Consider the following 16,850-nt stretch of genomic DNA (forward strand, 5'->3'; position numbering starts at 1 on the left):
AGAATGTGTTTCATACAAGTTGCACATCCCATTGGCCTGTTGCTGGATCGATCAGATCACTAACCCTATCTAGCAGGTTGTTTCCCCTTGGCGTGATGACAGTGCGAGACCAAGGTCTCGGTATCCAGGGGTCAGACCAGATGTTCACATCAGCTTCATCACCTATGCGCCAAATGTACCCTCCACGGACCAGCTCTAATCCGTGCAGTAAGCTTCTCCAAGAATATGAAATTCCTTCCCTGGCCTCAGCAGCTAAAACATGGTAATTGGGGAAGTAGTGAGCTTTGAGAATACGCCCACATAAAGTGTCTGGTTGCTGAACAAGTCTCCATGCCTGCCTAGACAACATTGCAATATTGAAGTTGTACATATCCCGGAAGCCAAGGCCCCCTTTTGCTTTCGGCATGGTGAGCTTCTCCCATCCAATCAAGTGGACCGTATTTTCCTTATCTTGTTGGCTCCACCAGTAGTTTCCGATCATGGAACTCATCTCATGGCAAAAACCCTTCGTGAGGTCAAAGCAGGACATGGCGAACGTAGGGATAGCTTGTGCTACAGTGGTCACAAGTGTTTCCTTCCATGTTTTTGCGATGAGTTTCTCCTTCCATCCATACATCTTACCAGCAATAACCAATTTCACGTATGCAAAAGCCTTTCGTCTAGATCGTCCGACATGCACTGGGAGTCCCAAATACTTCTCATTCCAGGATTCGCTATGTATTCTTAACGCATTCTTCACTGCGTTCCGCTCGGACACTAGTGTATAAGGGCTAAACATCACTGCTGATTTATCCACATTGATGCATTGTCCTGAGCACGCCTCATAAATGTCCAGCACCTCTCTCAGGCTAGTGGCTTCCTCCGCACTTGACTGCATAAGTAAAACGGAATCATCCGCGAAGAGCAAATGGGATACTGCGGGTGTTGTTCGGCATATTTTGACCCCACTTATCCTTTTTTCTTGCTCAGCAGCATGGAGCAAAGCCGACAGGCCTTCGGCGCACATCACAAACAGATACGGCGACACCGGGTCACCCTGCCGTAGGCCTCTGGACGGGCTGAACAGTTCTGTTAGCTCTCCATTAACTTTGATCTGATAGCGCACGGAGGTAACACACTTCATTATTAAGTCAACCAACGCACGGTTGAACCCTAGCTTCACAAGCATCTCCCGCAGGAAATTCCACTCGACTCAATCGTAAGCGTTGCTCATATCCGCCTTGACCGTTGCATAGCTTTCTCTCCACCTCTTTTTGTTCAGCAGAAAGTGGGATAGCTCATAGGCAACCAGCACATTGTCGGTGATTAACCGACCCGGGACAAAAGCACTTTGATTCTCGGATATTATGTTAGGCATAATGAGCTTGAGGCGGTTGGCAATTACTTTTGACACCAGTTTGTACAGCACATTACAGAGAGAGATCAGTCGCAGATCCTTGATCCTCCTTGGGTTCTTTGTTTTCAGAATCAGCACAACAACGGTGTCGTTCCAACCAGGAGCGGAGCCAGAAAATTTGACCATTGGGTTCGCTCATTCACTCTAGGAGAACTTGATATTAATTTATGAAGATTAAAGTCTAATTGTGACAAAAATTATAGCACCCATAAACAATATAACAATAAGAAATATAGTATCACATAGCATATATTATGTTGAATTAAACATTGAAAAGTGCAAGACATACCTACGTCTAATGGGTGACATTGAGATGCCTGTATCAGATATCTGGATCTGATGACAGAGTTCTTTTTGAAAAATACTGTTCGATAGCCTAGATCAATCAAAGTCCATCGAGAAAAACAAATAAAAAACCTAGGACAAAAAAATATACTATCGCACTAGGCAAATAGTTTAGATAGAACATGTACAAGAGAGGGAAGATGTGGCGATGTAATCTAGTTACCATAATTTTGGGGCTATAATTGTAGTTGTTGTGGATCTGCAGCAGCCTGCTTGCTGGCGGCATGCGGCGGCCGAGGCGCCGAGTAAGAGGAGAGTTGATCAGGAGAGATGCGAATTGGAAAACGAACGGATGAGGGATTATGCATTCGGCTTCGTGTGTTTTCTGTAGGCTAATCATGGTCTAGGCTTAGGAATGGACTAATCAACATTTGCTTATGGGCTTTTTGGGCCTTTATTTAGCCATCCATGTGAGGCCCTTTATTTGATGGGGTCAGCGACCATTTTTTACTGGGTTCAAGTGATCAAATAAGTACCTACATGCACGTAGCAGGCAAATTCCGTTGGGTTCACTTGAACCCAACGCTTATAGGCTGGCTCCGCCGCTGGTTCCAACCTTCTGGGATATCACCTCCGTTTAGGACAGCTAGCACCTCCTCCACGATGCGATCACCCATAAAATGCCAATGCTTCTTGTACACAATAGACGGCATTCCGTTCGGCCTGGCGCCTTGAGATCTCCGATATGATCAAGGGCTGCTTTAACTTCTTCTCTGGTAAACTCCAAGTCAAGCATGGCCTGCATGTCGCTGGTAATACACGGTGTCACACGACTAATGATTTCATGCATGCGATCTCCCGAGAACTGTGTTGTGATGAGACCCTGAAAAAAAGAGCGCACATAGTTAGTCAGTCCCTCCCCCTCCTTCATCACTTCACCATTCTCCTTCACCAACTCCTTCACTCGACGTGGCTAAACTAAACCTACATAAAACCCTCACCGCAGCGTGAACAACACACTCTTGTGACAACAGGACGCGACTAATACACACATAGGCGGATGGGCTTACCCTTGACTAAGCCCAAACAGGAAAAAATAACAAGTCCCTGGCGACGTGATTAAGTCAACAGTCCTATCAGGGTCGGAGTGGCATATTTTTGCCCCCCCTCCCTCCTCTTTGGGTACGGCGTTCTCTCCGGTGCCGATTAGGTCGAAGAACAAGATCAGACTTAGTGCGATGGTAGGGGTGCTCTTTGGAGTTGTTGCAGTGACATCAAAGTCGTCAGGTCATTTTTTTTTCGAAACGGAGACAAAGATTGCCTCATCTATTAAATAAGCAGAAGAGAATTGCCCAGTTAATTACGGAAAACCGGAAAAAAACCGGAACAACAAGGGCCAAGCCCATTCCCATAGACTGAAACACACAGGGCAAAGCCCACCCTTATCGACAACATGCCGACCTGCGGCCAGACAACGCAACTCCGACTCTGACGGAGAACTCAGAAGAACGAAATCAGGCACGGCTGGCGCCACGGAAGATCGCCAAAAGGGCCACCTGCAGCCCCTCATCGTACACCACAGGGCCCCGCCGCCGCAGCTTCGACTCCACAGCAACAAACAAACCGAGGCAATACCGTGGACACGCCGGAGAAGAGCCGACTATCGCAACCATTGCTGCGTCGCCGACATCGCTCCCACCATCATCGTTGCCACAGAAGTCTGGCCGCCACAGTGATTCTCTCGGGGCCGCCGCCCCGACATCCACCGCTCCCTCGCGCCCAGCGCAATCAACCGGCACCGCCTTCCGGGTCCACCGCCCCGACATACCACCACTCCCCTCGAGCAGCAACGCCGCGCAACCCGGCTGCCCGCAGCCCACGCTGCTCAGGGCAACCGCTCGCAGACCACGAACGTCGCACCACATCCGGGGCCGCCGCCCCGACGTAAAGTCAGACTGCCCCCTCTAGGGCGCATCGACCAGGCCGACGACCTCGCTACCCACGCAGCACCAAGCCGCCACCAAAACAATGCACAACCGCGACTCTACCCCATAGAGGCACCGTTGCATCGCTATCCGAGGCCGCCGCCTCGGCGTACATCCACCGTCCAGAGCCGCCGCCCCGGCCTCCATCACCCCGATGGCGACGCAGCTCTGCACCACTGCCATGAGACCACCACTCCACAAAGGTCATTGCTTCCAAGGCGGTGGCTCCAAGAAGGTAACGACATAATTGCCGCCGCCGCCCGCTCCAATGGAGCTTGGGTTTTCACCCGGAAACACCAGACAGTTGCGGCAGTAGATGGACGTAGCTCCGCGATGTGCCTTCAGGAAGGAATGCAATGCTCAAGAACATCGCCAACATCGGCACCGACCGGAGAAGGTGCAAGACTTTCGCCCGGAGAATCTACTCCACTGCCGAGCCTCACGAGGAAGCCAATGACATAGGAACACAGCAAGCTGCGTACAGTGCATCGTTGCCAACCACCAGCCCTCAACACGCCGCAGCAAAACGCCTTGCCAGATTTGCGCACCCCCGACCACCTCCAGCCCAAACTGCTGCTCCATTGCACACACGGCCAGAGCAGTAGAAGAGTACACCACTCCGGTGTCTAGAGACCGATCTCCACGACCACCATCACAGCGCCGTTGCGTCGCCACCCAAAAACTGCGGCTCACCGCCACCGTCGCAACTCACCAACAGAAGAAACCTCCACCGTCGTGGCGGCGCCGCGCCGCCATCCAAAAGCTGCGGCTCGCCGCCATCACCGCAGCTCCCCCGGCCGAGGAAGGGAACCCCAGGCACCCAGCGCGCCAAACAGCCACAGCCCGCCGGAGCGTCGCCGTCGCAGCACGCCGGAGCGCCTCCACCGACAGATCTGGGCGCCGAGCGCCAGATCGACGACGGCCGGCCTCAGCGCCGCCCCGCACGCCATCCAGTTGAGGAAGGGGGGAGCAACGCTGCCACCATGCCCGGGGCCGCCGCCCCGGCTTGCTCGCGCCGACGAGACGCGGCCGCCGCCAGATGCGTGCCTCCGACCGGGGCGAAGCCACGCGGCGCGCGACGAGGGCCCCCCGCCGCCGCCGTCCGCCTAGCGGGCTTTGCCCGTCAGCATCCTCCGATGGCGCCTAGTGGGCAAAAGCTAGTCCAACACCTAGTCCAACACCTAGCCCCCCGTCAGCATCTCTCCAAAACCTACAATCTCCTTACGTGATCTTTCTATAAACTAATTTGTCCATCCCCTGAATTCAACTAGGTGGGCCTCCTTTGCTAATTTCTTCCAACAAAAAATGCCACCTGCAATGTTACGTTAATCACACATTATTCCTTACGTAGGTGTAGCATTGCTCATTTGAGAGTGACGGCAAGAGAGGAGTAGGGGAACAGGAAAGGATCAAACGAAGAGGGCGAGGAAAACGAAAGGCCGCGGCTGGATGGAAGCAACGGAAAGACCACCGCGCGCATCCAACCACCACGGAGGTTGAGGGGTCGAAACAAATCAGACTATTTCCGTTCGTCGACACTGCTGGCTTTCCTAGGATCCATGCCACACCTACCAATCCCCAGATCAACGAACCCAAAGGATCCTCACATTTGTTTAGACGTCTCTAACAACCATAACCAGGGGGTTAGCGTGTGGGCCATGGCAGACTTATGTTATGTCCAGGAGAAAGAGAAACGATTAGCACGGGTAGCCATCGCAACGTTTTGCCAAACGTAGACATGCCTATATATTCTTCAAAAGAAACGTAGTTGTTGCTAGAGTACGCAGCCCCTGATCGTGATGCTTCGGTCACGTTTTTATTCAATTGTGCTTTTGTCACTCTTTTTATTTTAAACTATTTCTTTTATATTATATTTAAAGCATCTAATGGTTTATATTTGTTGTGATACCATTTTAATTTTATTTGTGCAGTTGTACTCCAATGATGGGCACATATATGAAAATATACAGTCACCTGCACCATTGATATTCGTGGAGGAATGTGATATTTGTCAATAATTATTCTATATTGAACAAAAATTTGATACCTGGCCCAGTTTTTTCCCCCTTCAGTATCTCCTCGTCAGGACCTCTTTCTATCAAAGGAATTTCAACAGAATTTTGCACGATTCGGAACCACATATTTTTTTACATTAGAGTTGCTTTGCTTTAAAGGAATATATCCTCCAAAATATCCACACATTGCTTTTCTGCAACACATTTCTGTTGGTTTCCTGGGAAGAGGTTATAGTACTTGCGAAAATAAGTCTATGACAGCTATGTCATCCAATCAATCTCTATGCAAAATTGACATGTTTCCTACTAACTTCATTCGGGTTTCTTAGACCCCCACTTATTTCGAGCTAAAGTTTGACTATATATTTAACTAATAAATGTAAATTGTATGTCACAGAAATTAAACCATTGGAAACATATTTCAATTACAAATGAAACAATATAATTTTTGTGGTGTATACTTTAAATTTTGTTAGTAAAAGGAACTTTGTCTCAAAAAACGAGGGGGCCAAATAAGCCCAGACGGAGAGAGTATGTTCCTATTGTTAATTTCTTTATTGTTTGTACCTTAGAATCCTAATGTGTTGGCCTCATATTCATGTGTTTTACCTATTCCTCATAATGTTTTGAAAAACGCAACTACGATGCAACACTACCAGGCCTTTTTCATGTTGTCGGCTGACTGTATGCAGCACTAACCAACACCAGCACCACCGTAAAGTCAAATCCAGTAACCAGGGGCGGATAAGTTAGAAGTGCCATGGGTGCTATGGCACCCACTCTATAAACGGAAAGTATCTGATAGTGGCGTTTTGGTGCTCGGGCTCAGATGAACCCGGGCATGAACTGTAAAATTGTAAAAAATTCAAAACATTTAAAAAAATTAAAAAAATTGTGTTGCAAGATGCTCAGGTGCGTAATACTCATGCAAAATTTCATGAAGTTTGGACATTCGAGTAGCTTGTGGAATTCCAAATTTACAAACTTATTTTCGTTTAAAGAAGCGTTTACTTAGACTCTCATTTCCATTTATTATGTACATCGTCTGTTCGGCCCTCACATGTGAGAAAGAATCTTGCACATGCTAACTAGTGTCATCACCAATCTCACTCGCCTCCTAAACAACAAAAATATTTTTTTCTATACAGTATCATGCATCATTGCATCTTCTCTCTGGAAGAAAAAAAAAGAACAAAGAAAAACGTATGGAGTATGGACACCGCCCATGCTACAACGGTTGGCTCTGCTGGCGCCGCCGCTGCGCCGCCCAGTGGCCGTATGCCTCGCGCAGCCGTCGCCGGAACCGCGCCATGTCCAGCCGCACGTTCTGCCCGTCGAGGTACACCTTCTTGGTGACCTGCCATCCCTTGGCGTTAACGGCGACGGGGTCGGTGAGCACGGGGTCGTCCCTGGCGTAGCGCCGGAACAGCGAGCTCTCCGACGGCAGGATCTTGTAGGGGACGTAGCGCAGGCCGAGCCGCCGCGCCGGCTCGCCGTAGTAGTTCTCGGCGGCCCAGTCGGTTCCCAGCGGCACCACCTGGATGAAGACCGACCCCGGGCGCATGAAGAGGAAGTGCGTCATGGCGGCACCGTGCACGCCCACCATCACGTCCGAGCCGTTCAGGACGCGGTACATCTGCGCGAGCTCCGTGTCCGGGCGCGGCCGGAGCACCGTCACCCGGAACCCGGCCCTCCCCGCCGCGCGCGCCAGCTCCGGCTCGTTCTCGATCGCGCGCGACCCGTTGCGCGACACGATCACCAGCCGCGGCTTGTCGTCGTCCGCGAGCGCCTCCGTGACGTGTTTCTTTGCTAGTGCCGCCGCCGCCGGCGCCGCTTGTGGCGCGGCGTTCTCCTCCTCGATGATGGCGTTGATGCGGCCGCGGTGCGCGTCGTCGAGCATGTGCCGGAAGTCCCGGATGCCCTGGTTTCCCGGCATCCGTGACGCGTCGATGGCGAGCTCGTCGTGGATGCGCAGGCCGACGACGGCCTCCGGGAAGCAGTGCGTGCGGGTGTCGTTGGAGAAGTCGACGGGCGGGAAGTCGGAGAGCTGCTCGACGATGTGGCCGTACTTGGTCATCCACCAGTCGTGGTACTCGAGCATCACGAACACCACCTTCCTGTTGTACCGCCGGGCGGTGATGTAGAGCGGGATGATGCCGTCGTTGAACTCGTGGTACACGTTGCCGGTGTAGCCGCCGGTGGAGAAGACGACGGCGGGGACGTCGTGCCGGACGTCGCAGCGTGCAGCGCCCTCGGGGTCGGGCAGGGCTCGGAGGCGCAGCTCGTCGATGGTGCTCATGACGCTGGACTCCCACTTGCGGGTGTAGGGGCGGATGCGCTCGTCGGCCGGGGCGGCGGCGGCGAGCAGGAAGAGGGTGTTGGAGGCGGCGTGGGTGCGGACGTCCCCGCGCATGACGCAGAGGTCGGCACGTGGGGAGCTGCGGTCGCAGCAGATGGTGCCGTTGGGCACCCCCGCGCAGGGCGCTGGCGGCGTGGGCGCCATCTCCTGGTCGCACCGGCGCGGGGTGCGGCCCAGCTGCAGGAGGTCGTCCATGGCGGCGGAGAAGGGGCTGTTGGGGAGGAGCAGCAGGAGCAAGGAGACGAAGGCGAAGCCGGCGAGCATGAGGAGGAGCGCGTCGTGGCCGTGCTTCCGGTGGTGGCACGCGTAGTCCGCCAGCCGGCCCCGGAGCTCCTTCATCGTCTTGCCGTCCCCCTCCTCCTCCGCCTGCTGCTTCTCCTCGTCGTGGTGGTGGTGCGGCAGGAGGGTCGCCCGGTGGTGGTGCACCATGGCCGTCCGGTCAGAGCTCGGCACGTACGTACGCAGAGACGTGTGTGCGGTGGGTGTGCGGCGACGGCTGGAGCGGGATGCGTTGCGTGGTGGTGTTGCGTTGTGGTTGGCTGGACGATGGTGTCTTTTAAGCGCCGGTAGCCAAGTAAAACCGCGTTCCGGCCGGTGAGTTGTCGCTGGTGGATTCGGGAGGAAGGGAGATGGGAGCTTGGTGAGGAAGCGCCGCTGACCGACCGACCGACCTGACTGGCGACGCGATCCATCCGGCCTGGGCTGGGTGTTGGTGGACGGACGGAGGAAGCTTCGTGGCGTGGTTGTGGTTGGCGGCCGCAGTCCGCGTCCGCATGCCTGCCTGCCTGCCGTTGGATGCACGAAACTGTTTGCTTGCTGATTTCTTTTTGGCCTTTTCCGGTCGCCGTCAGGGGTTTTGCATGGCAACGAACGCGTGGCTGTATTAGCTGTGCACAGGTAATAACGACTAGTGACCAGTCATCTCGTCTCTACCATGACCCCACTCGATTTTTCTTCATAGAATATCCATCCATGGGAGAAGAAAAAGCGGGGCCATCTCCACCTCGCGACCCATCTTGTCCGGTGCCTTCGTTTGGGGTCCAACTTCCAACGCACGGTCCCAAACGGACAAATGTTCAGATTATGTTCGTTTTCGATCCATCCCCGGCTCAAACTTGCGCCGAGTTTAGGGTGAAACGGATATCACGCAGACGGGCTTGCCACACGCCCTTGTCCCCCCGTGGCCCGCATGTCGGGGACACAAGTAGTCCCATTCGATTTCAACGCCTTCACCCCCTCTCCCGCCCCGCCCCGTCGATGGCGCCGCCGCTATTCTCCGGCCGCCTCCTCACCGCGCAGCCCCCGGCCGTCCATAGCAAACCACGTCTTGACATGGCCTCCACCACACCCGCGCTTTCGCCGTAGTTTAGGCCGTAGATCGGAGGAGGTTTGGCCATCGCCATCGTAGCCGGCGGCAGAGGGGATACGACCGCAGGCGACGTACCACGGCGGCCACGATAGCTTCCGACGAGTGCTCCAGAGCGGCCAATAGCCAGCCGCCAACCACCCCTGCTCGAGGTGATCATCATGGCCTCTTTGCCACCACGACTGCAAGGTGTTTGACACTTTGCCCACAAAGGTATGGACAGTGGTGATGCGTTTTTCTTCCACCACTTCATTTGTTCATCGGACGATTCATCGTCGGATGATGAAGATCTTGTGGTGGTTGCACTGATGGTTCACGACCACATTCAACGACAGCTTCCTCGGTACAGGGGGTGATTCATTGGCCGTGCTCCCAACCTGAACCACAACAGGGAGAGAGGCCACGCCCTACTCTATGCTGATTACTTTGCGAACACCCCGCTGTTCAAGCCGGATAAATTTCGTCGCCGTTTTCGCATCGCAATGCATATGTTCAATCGTATTCGAGAGGAAGTGGTTGCTCATGACCCATACTTCGAGTGCAAGACGGATGCCCTTGGCAAGCTTGGATTCTCCTCTTATCAGAAATGCACCGCGGCCATCTGCATGCTTGCATATGGAATTCCAGGCGATCTGGTGGATGAGTATGTGCGTATGAGTTAGACAACACGTCTGATGTCAATGCACAAGTTCTGCCAGTCTGTGATCGAGGTGTTTGGCCCTGAGTACTTGAGGCAGCCAACTGCCGCTGATACAGAGAGATTGTTGGCGACCAACGCACCTAGAGGCTTTCCAGGCATGCTTGGCAGCATAGATTGTATACCACTAGTAGAAAATAGGGCTACCGTTCGGGCCTGGCCAGCCCATTAGTCCCGGTTCTTAAAGAAACGGGACCCATGGGGGGTATTAAACCCGGTTCGTCAGCCCAGGGGGCCGGCCGGGGCCTCATGGGCATTGGTCCCGGTTCGTGTGGAACCATTTGTCCAGGTTCAAGCTACGAACCGGGACCAATGGTCCTCTCTCCTGGCCCACAACCATTGGTCCCGGTTCGTGGCATGAACCGGGATAGAAGGGGGTGCTTTAGTCCCGGTTCATGCCATGAACCGGGACAAATAACTTGCATATATATACCCACCGCCGCGGCAGAGCACCCCAGTGCTCTGATTTTTCTATCAGGCGAGGAGAGGGCATTTGGGTGCTCTAGTTCACCTCCTATGCACATGAGGTGTTCGATGAAATGCCCGAGCCACACTAGTTAAGCTTTCTCCTCTCGAAGCTCGACCTCGGAGCTTCATTTTTTTCGAGATTTGTCTAGATTTAGCGGTCTGTCACGCCCCGTCCTTGTTTTCACCGTCGTTGATCACCCACGCCGATCTCGTCGCCGGCATCACCATGGTGAGCCTCTTGTTCTTATCTTCTTTCTGATACTTGTCTGATTTTCTTACTTTAGGTAGATATTTGTCCGATTTTCTTACTTTTGACACATATAATTAGATATAATGCACGCAGATGAACCGACAATGGATGTATGGTGACAGACACACCTCCGAGTACATTAAGGGCGTGCATAATTTTCTTGAAGTGGCTGAGGAAAATAAGCAGAATGGTTTTATGTGTTGTCCATGCACTAAATGTGGGAATACGAAGTCTTACTCGAACCAGAAAATCCTTCACACCCACCTGCTTTACAAGGGTTTCATGCCACACTATAATGTTTGGACGAGGCACGGAGAAATAGAGGTTATGATGGAAGACAACAAAGAAGAAGAGGACGATGACAACTATGTGCCCCCTGAATACGGTGATGCTGCAACGGGGGGAGCTGCTGAAGATCAAGAGGAACCAGACGATGTGCCCGATGATGCTGCAACGGGGGAAGCTGTTGAAGATCAAAAGGAACCAGATGATGTGCACGATGATGATCTCCGCCGGGTCATTGTCGATGCAAGGACGCAATGCGAAAGTCAAAAGGAGAAGCTGAAGTTCGATCGCATGTTAGAGGATCACAAAAAAGGGTTGTACCCCAATTGTGAAGATGGTAACACAAAGATGGGTACCGTACTGGAATTGCTGCAGTGGAAGGCAGAGAATGCTGTGCCTGACAAAGGATTTGAGAAGCTACTGAAAATATTGAAGAAGAAGCTTCCAAAGGATAATGAATTGCCCGACAGTACGTACGCAACAAAGAAGGTCGTATGCCCTCTAGGATTGGAGGTGCAGAAGATACATGCATGCCCTAATGACTGCATCCTCTACCGCGGTGCGTACAAGGATTTGAATGCATGGCCGGTATGCGGTGCATTGCGGTATAAGATCAGACGAGATGACCTTGGTGATGTTGACGGCGAGCCCCGCAGGAAGACAGTTCCTGCGAAGGTGATGTGGTATGGTCCTATAATACCACGGTTGAAACGACTGTTTAGAAACAAAGAGCATGCCCAGTTGATGCGATGGCACAGTGAGGACCGTAAGAAAGACGGGAAGTTGAGAGCACCCGCTGACGGTTCGAAGTGGAGAAAAATCAAGTGAGAGTACTGGACTGAGTTTGCACATGACCCAAGGAACGTATGGTTTGATTTAAGCGCGGATGGCATTAATCCTTTCAGGGAGGAGAGCAGCAATCACAACAGCTGGCCCGTGACTCTATGTATGTATAGCCTTCCTCCTTGGATGTGCATGAAGCGGAAGTTCATTATGATGCCAGTTCTTATCCAAGGCCCTAAGCAACCCGGCAACGATATTGATGTGTACCTAAGGCCATTAGTTGAAGAACTTTTACAGCTATGGAATGTAAATGGTGTACGTGTGTGGGATGAGCATAGACAAGAGGAATTTAACCTGCACGTGTTGCTGTTTGTAACCTTCAACGATTGGCCCGCTCTCAGTAACCTTTCAGGACAGACAAACAAGGGATACCACACATGCACGCATTGTTTAGCTGACACCAAAAGTATATACCTGGAAAATTGCAGGAAGAATGTGTACCTGGGCCATCGTCGATTTCTTACGACCAACCATCAATGTAGAAAGAAAGGCAAGTATTTCAAAGGCGAGGCAGATCACCGGAAGAAGCCCGCCATGCGTACCGGTGATTACGTACTTGCTATGGTCAATGATTTACACGTAATCTTTGGAAAGGGTCCCGGCGGACTAGCTGTTCTGAGTGACGCTGAGGGACACGCACCGGTGTGGAAGAAGAAATCTATATTTTGGGACCTACCCTACTAGAAAGACCTAGAGGTTCGCTCTTTGATCGACGTGATGTACGTGACGAAGAACCTTTGTGTGAACCTGCTAGGCTTCTTGGGCGTGTATGGGAAGACAAAAGATACAACCGAGGCACGGGAGGACCTGCAACGTTTGCACGAAAAAGACGGCATGTCTCCAAAGCAGTATGAAGGTCCTGCCAGCTACGCTCTTACCAAAGAAGAGAAGGAAATCTTCTTTGAATGCCTGCTTAGTATGAAGGTCCCGACTGGCTTCTCGTCGAATATAAAGGGAATAATAAATATGGCAGAGAAAAAGTTTTAGAACTTAAAGTCTCATGACTGCCACGTGATTATGGCGCAACTGCTTCCGGCTGCATTGAGGGGGCTTCTACCGGAAAACGTCTGATTAGCCATTGTGAAGCTATTGGCATTCCTCAATGCAATCTCTTAGAAGGTGATCGATCTGGAAATTATACCAAGGCTAAGGAGTGATGTGGCGCAATGTCTTGTCAGTTTTGAGCTGGTGTTCCCACCATCCTTCTTCAATATCATGACGCACGTCCTAGTTCATCTAGTTGATGAGATTGTCATTCTGGGCCCCGTATTTCTACACAATATGTACCCCTTTTAGAGGTTCACGAGAGTCCTAAAGAAATATGTCCGTAACCGCGCTAGGCCAGAAGGAAGCATCTCCTGTAGGGGAATGTTGCAGAAAATAAAAAATTTCCTACGGTTTCACCAAGATCAATCTATGAGTTCATCTAGCAACGAGAAAGAGGAGTGCATCTACATACCATTGTAGATCGAGCGGAAGCGTTCAAGAGAACTGGGTTGAGGGAGTCGTACTTGTCGTGATCAAAATCACCAGAGATCCTAGCGCCGAACAGACGGCACCTCCGCGTTCAACACACGTACGGTCAGGGAGACGTCTCCTCCTTCTTGATCCAGCAAGGGGGAAGGATAGGTTGATGAAGATCCAGCAGCACGACGGCGTGGTGGTGGATGCAGCAGGGATCCCGGCAGGGCTTCGCCAAGCGTCTGCGAGAGGGAGAGGTGTAGCAAGGGGAAAGGGAGGCGCCAAGTGCATAGGTGCGGCTGCCCTCCCTTCCCCCCTCTTTATATAGGGCCCCTAGGGGGGCGCCGGCCCTAGGAGATGGGATCTCCTAGGGGGGCGGCCAAGGGGGTGCCTTGCCCCCCAAGGCAAGTGAAGGTGCCCCCACCCTAGGGTTTCCAACCCTAGGCACAGGGGGGGGCACCAGCCCACCTGGGGCTGGTTCCCCTCCCACTTCAGCCCATGGGGCCCTCCGAGATAGGTGGCCCCACCCGGTGGACCTCGGGACCCTTTCGGTGGTCCCGGTACAATACCGGTGACCCCCGAAACTTTCCCGATGGCTGAAACTCGACTTCCTATATATAATTCTTTACCTCCGGACCATTCCGGAATTCCTCGTGACGTCCGGTATCTCATCCGGGACTCCGAACAACTTTCGGTTTACTGCATACTCATATCTCTACAAACCTAGCGTCACCGAACCTTAAGTGTGTAGACCCTACGGGTCGGGAGACATGCAGACATGATTGAGACACCTCTCCGGTCAATAACCAACAGCGGGATCTGGATACCCATGTTGGCTCCCACATGCTCCTCGATGATCTCATCAGATGAACCATGATGTCGAGGATTTAAGCAACCCCGTATACAATTCCCTTTGTCAAACGGTACGTTACATGCACGAGACTCGATCGTTGGTATCCCAATACCTCGTTTAATCTCGTTACAGGCAAGTCACTTTACTCGTACCGTAATGCATGATCCTGTGACCAGACACTTGGTCACATTGAGCTCATTATGATGATGCATTACCGAGTGGGCCTAGAGATACCTCTCCGTCATACGGAGTGACAAATCCCAGTCTCGATTCGTGCCAACCCAACAGACACTTTCGGAGATACCCATAGTGCACCTTTATAGTCACCCAGTTACGTTGTGACGTTTGGTACACCCAAAGCACTCCTACGGTATCCGGGAGTTGCACAATCTCATGGTCTAAGGAAATGATACTTGACATTTGGAAAAGCTCTAGCTAAACGAACTACACAATCTTTGAGCTATGCTTAGGATTGGGTCTTGTCCATCACATCATTCTCCTAATGATGTGATCCCGTTATCAATGACATCCAATGTCCATAGTCAGGAAACCATGACTATCTGTTGATCAACGAGCTAGTCAACTAGAGGCTCACTAGGGACATGTTGTGGTCTATGTATTCACACTTGTATTACAATTTCTAGATAATACAATTATAGCATGAATAACAGACAATTATCATGAACAAAGAAATATAATAATAACCATCTTATTATTGCCTCTAGGGCATATTTCTAACAGTCTCACACTTGCACTAGAGTTAAATAATCTAGTTACATTGTGATGAATCGAACACCCATGGAATTCTGGTGTTGATCATGTTTTGCCCTAGGGAGAGGTTTAGTCAATGGATCTGCCACATTCAGGTCTGTATGTACTTTACAAATATCTATGTCTCCATCTTGAACATTTTCACGAATGGAGTTGAAGCGACGCTTGATGTGCCTGGTCTTCTTGTGAAACCTGGGCTCCTTGGCAAGTGCAATAGCTCCAGTGTTGTCACAGAAGAGTTTGATCGGCCCCGACGCATAGGGTATGACTCCTAGGTCGGTGATGAACTCCTTCACCCAGATTGCTTCATGCGCTGCCTCCGAGGCTGCCATGTACTCCACTTCACATGTAGATCCCGCCACGACGCTTTGCTTGCAACTGCACCAGCTTACTGCCCCACCATTCAGAATATACACGTATCCGATTTGTGACTTCGAGTCATCCAGATCTGTGTCGAAGGTAGCGTCGACATAACCCTTTACGACGAGCTCTTCGTCACCTCCATAAACAAGAAACATGTCCTTTGTCCTTTTCAGGTACTTCAGGATATTCTTGAACGCTGTCCAGTGTTCCTTGCCGGGATTACTTTGGTACCTCCCTACCAAACTTACGGCAAGGTTTACATCGGGTCTGGTACACAACATGGCATACATAATAGTTCCTATGGCTGAGGCATAGGGGATGACACTCATCTCTTCTTTATCTTATGCCGTGGTCGGGCATTGAGCCGAGCTCAATCTCACACCTTGCAATACAGGCAAGAACCATTTCTTGGACTGATCCATATTGAACTTCTTCAATATCTTATCAAGGTATGTGCTTTGTGAAAGACCTATGAGGCGTCTCGATCTATCCCTATAGATCTTGATGCCTAATATGTAAGCAGCTTCTCCAAGGTCCTTCATTGAAAAACACTTATTCAAGTAGGCCTTAATGCTGTCCAAAAGTTCTATATCATTTCCCATCAAAAGTATGTCATCTACATATAATATGAGAAATGCTACAGAGCTCCCACTCACTTTCTTGTAAACGCAGGCTTCTCCATAAGTCTGCATAAACCGAAACACTTTGATCATCTCATCAAAGCGAATGTTCCAACTCCGAGATGCTTGCACCATCCCATAAATGGATCGCTGGAGCTTGCATACCTTGTTAGCATTCTTAGGATTGACAAAACCTTCCGGCTGCATCATATACAGTTCTTCCTTAAGATAGCCGTTAAGGAATGCCGTTTTGACGTCCATCTGCCATATCTCATAATCATAGTATGCGGCAATTGCTAATATGATTCGGACGGACGTCAGTTTCTCTACGGGAGCGAAAGTATCATCTTAGTCAACCCCTTGAACTTGCTGATAACCCTTAGCGACAAGTCGAGCTTTATAGATGGTAACATTACCATCCACGTCCGTCTTCTTCTTAAAGATTCATTTGTTTTCTATCGCTCGCCGATCATCGGGCAAGTATGTCAAAGTGCATACTTTGTTTTCATACATGGATTCTATCTTGGATTGCATGGCTTCAAGCCATTTGTTAGAATCTGGGCCCGCCATCGCTTCTTCATAGTTCGAAGGTTCACCGTTGTCTAACCACATGATTTCCAGGACAGGGTTGCCATACCACTCTGGTATGGAACGTGTCCTTGTGGACCTACGAAGTTCAGTAGCAACTTGTTCCGAAGTACCTTGATCATCATCATTAATTTCCTCTCCAGTCGGTGTAGGCACCACAGGAACATCTTCGTGAGCTGTGCTACTTACCGGTTCAAGAGGTAGTACTTCATCAAGTTCCACTTTCCTCCCACTTACTTCTCTCG

General features: G+C 51.2%; 1 protein-coding gene across 1 annotated transcript; it reads right to left on the bottom strand.

Annotated features, from left to right (window-relative positions):
* Positions 1 to 6,669: 6,669 nt before the first annotated feature.
* On the bottom strand, positions 6,670 to 8,587 carry LOC123104529 (xylan glycosyltransferase MUCI21-like). The gene has a single exon (XM_044526403.1). The coding sequence runs from the start codon at positions 8,467 to 8,469 to the stop codon at positions 6,910 to 6,912; it is 1,560 nt and encodes a 519-aa protein (XP_044382338.1). The 5' UTR covers positions 8,470 to 8,587; the 3' UTR covers positions 6,670 to 6,909.
* Between the last annotated feature and the right edge of the window lie 8,263 nt (positions 8,588 to 16,850).

The sequence above is a fragment of the Triticum aestivum genome, chromosome 1B (assembly GCF_018294505.1).
Source record: "Triticum aestivum cultivar Chinese Spring chromosome 1B, IWGSC CS RefSeq v2.1, whole genome shotgun sequence".
NCBI classification, from domain to species: Eukaryota; Viridiplantae; Streptophyta; class Magnoliopsida; order Poales; family Poaceae; genus Triticum; species Triticum aestivum.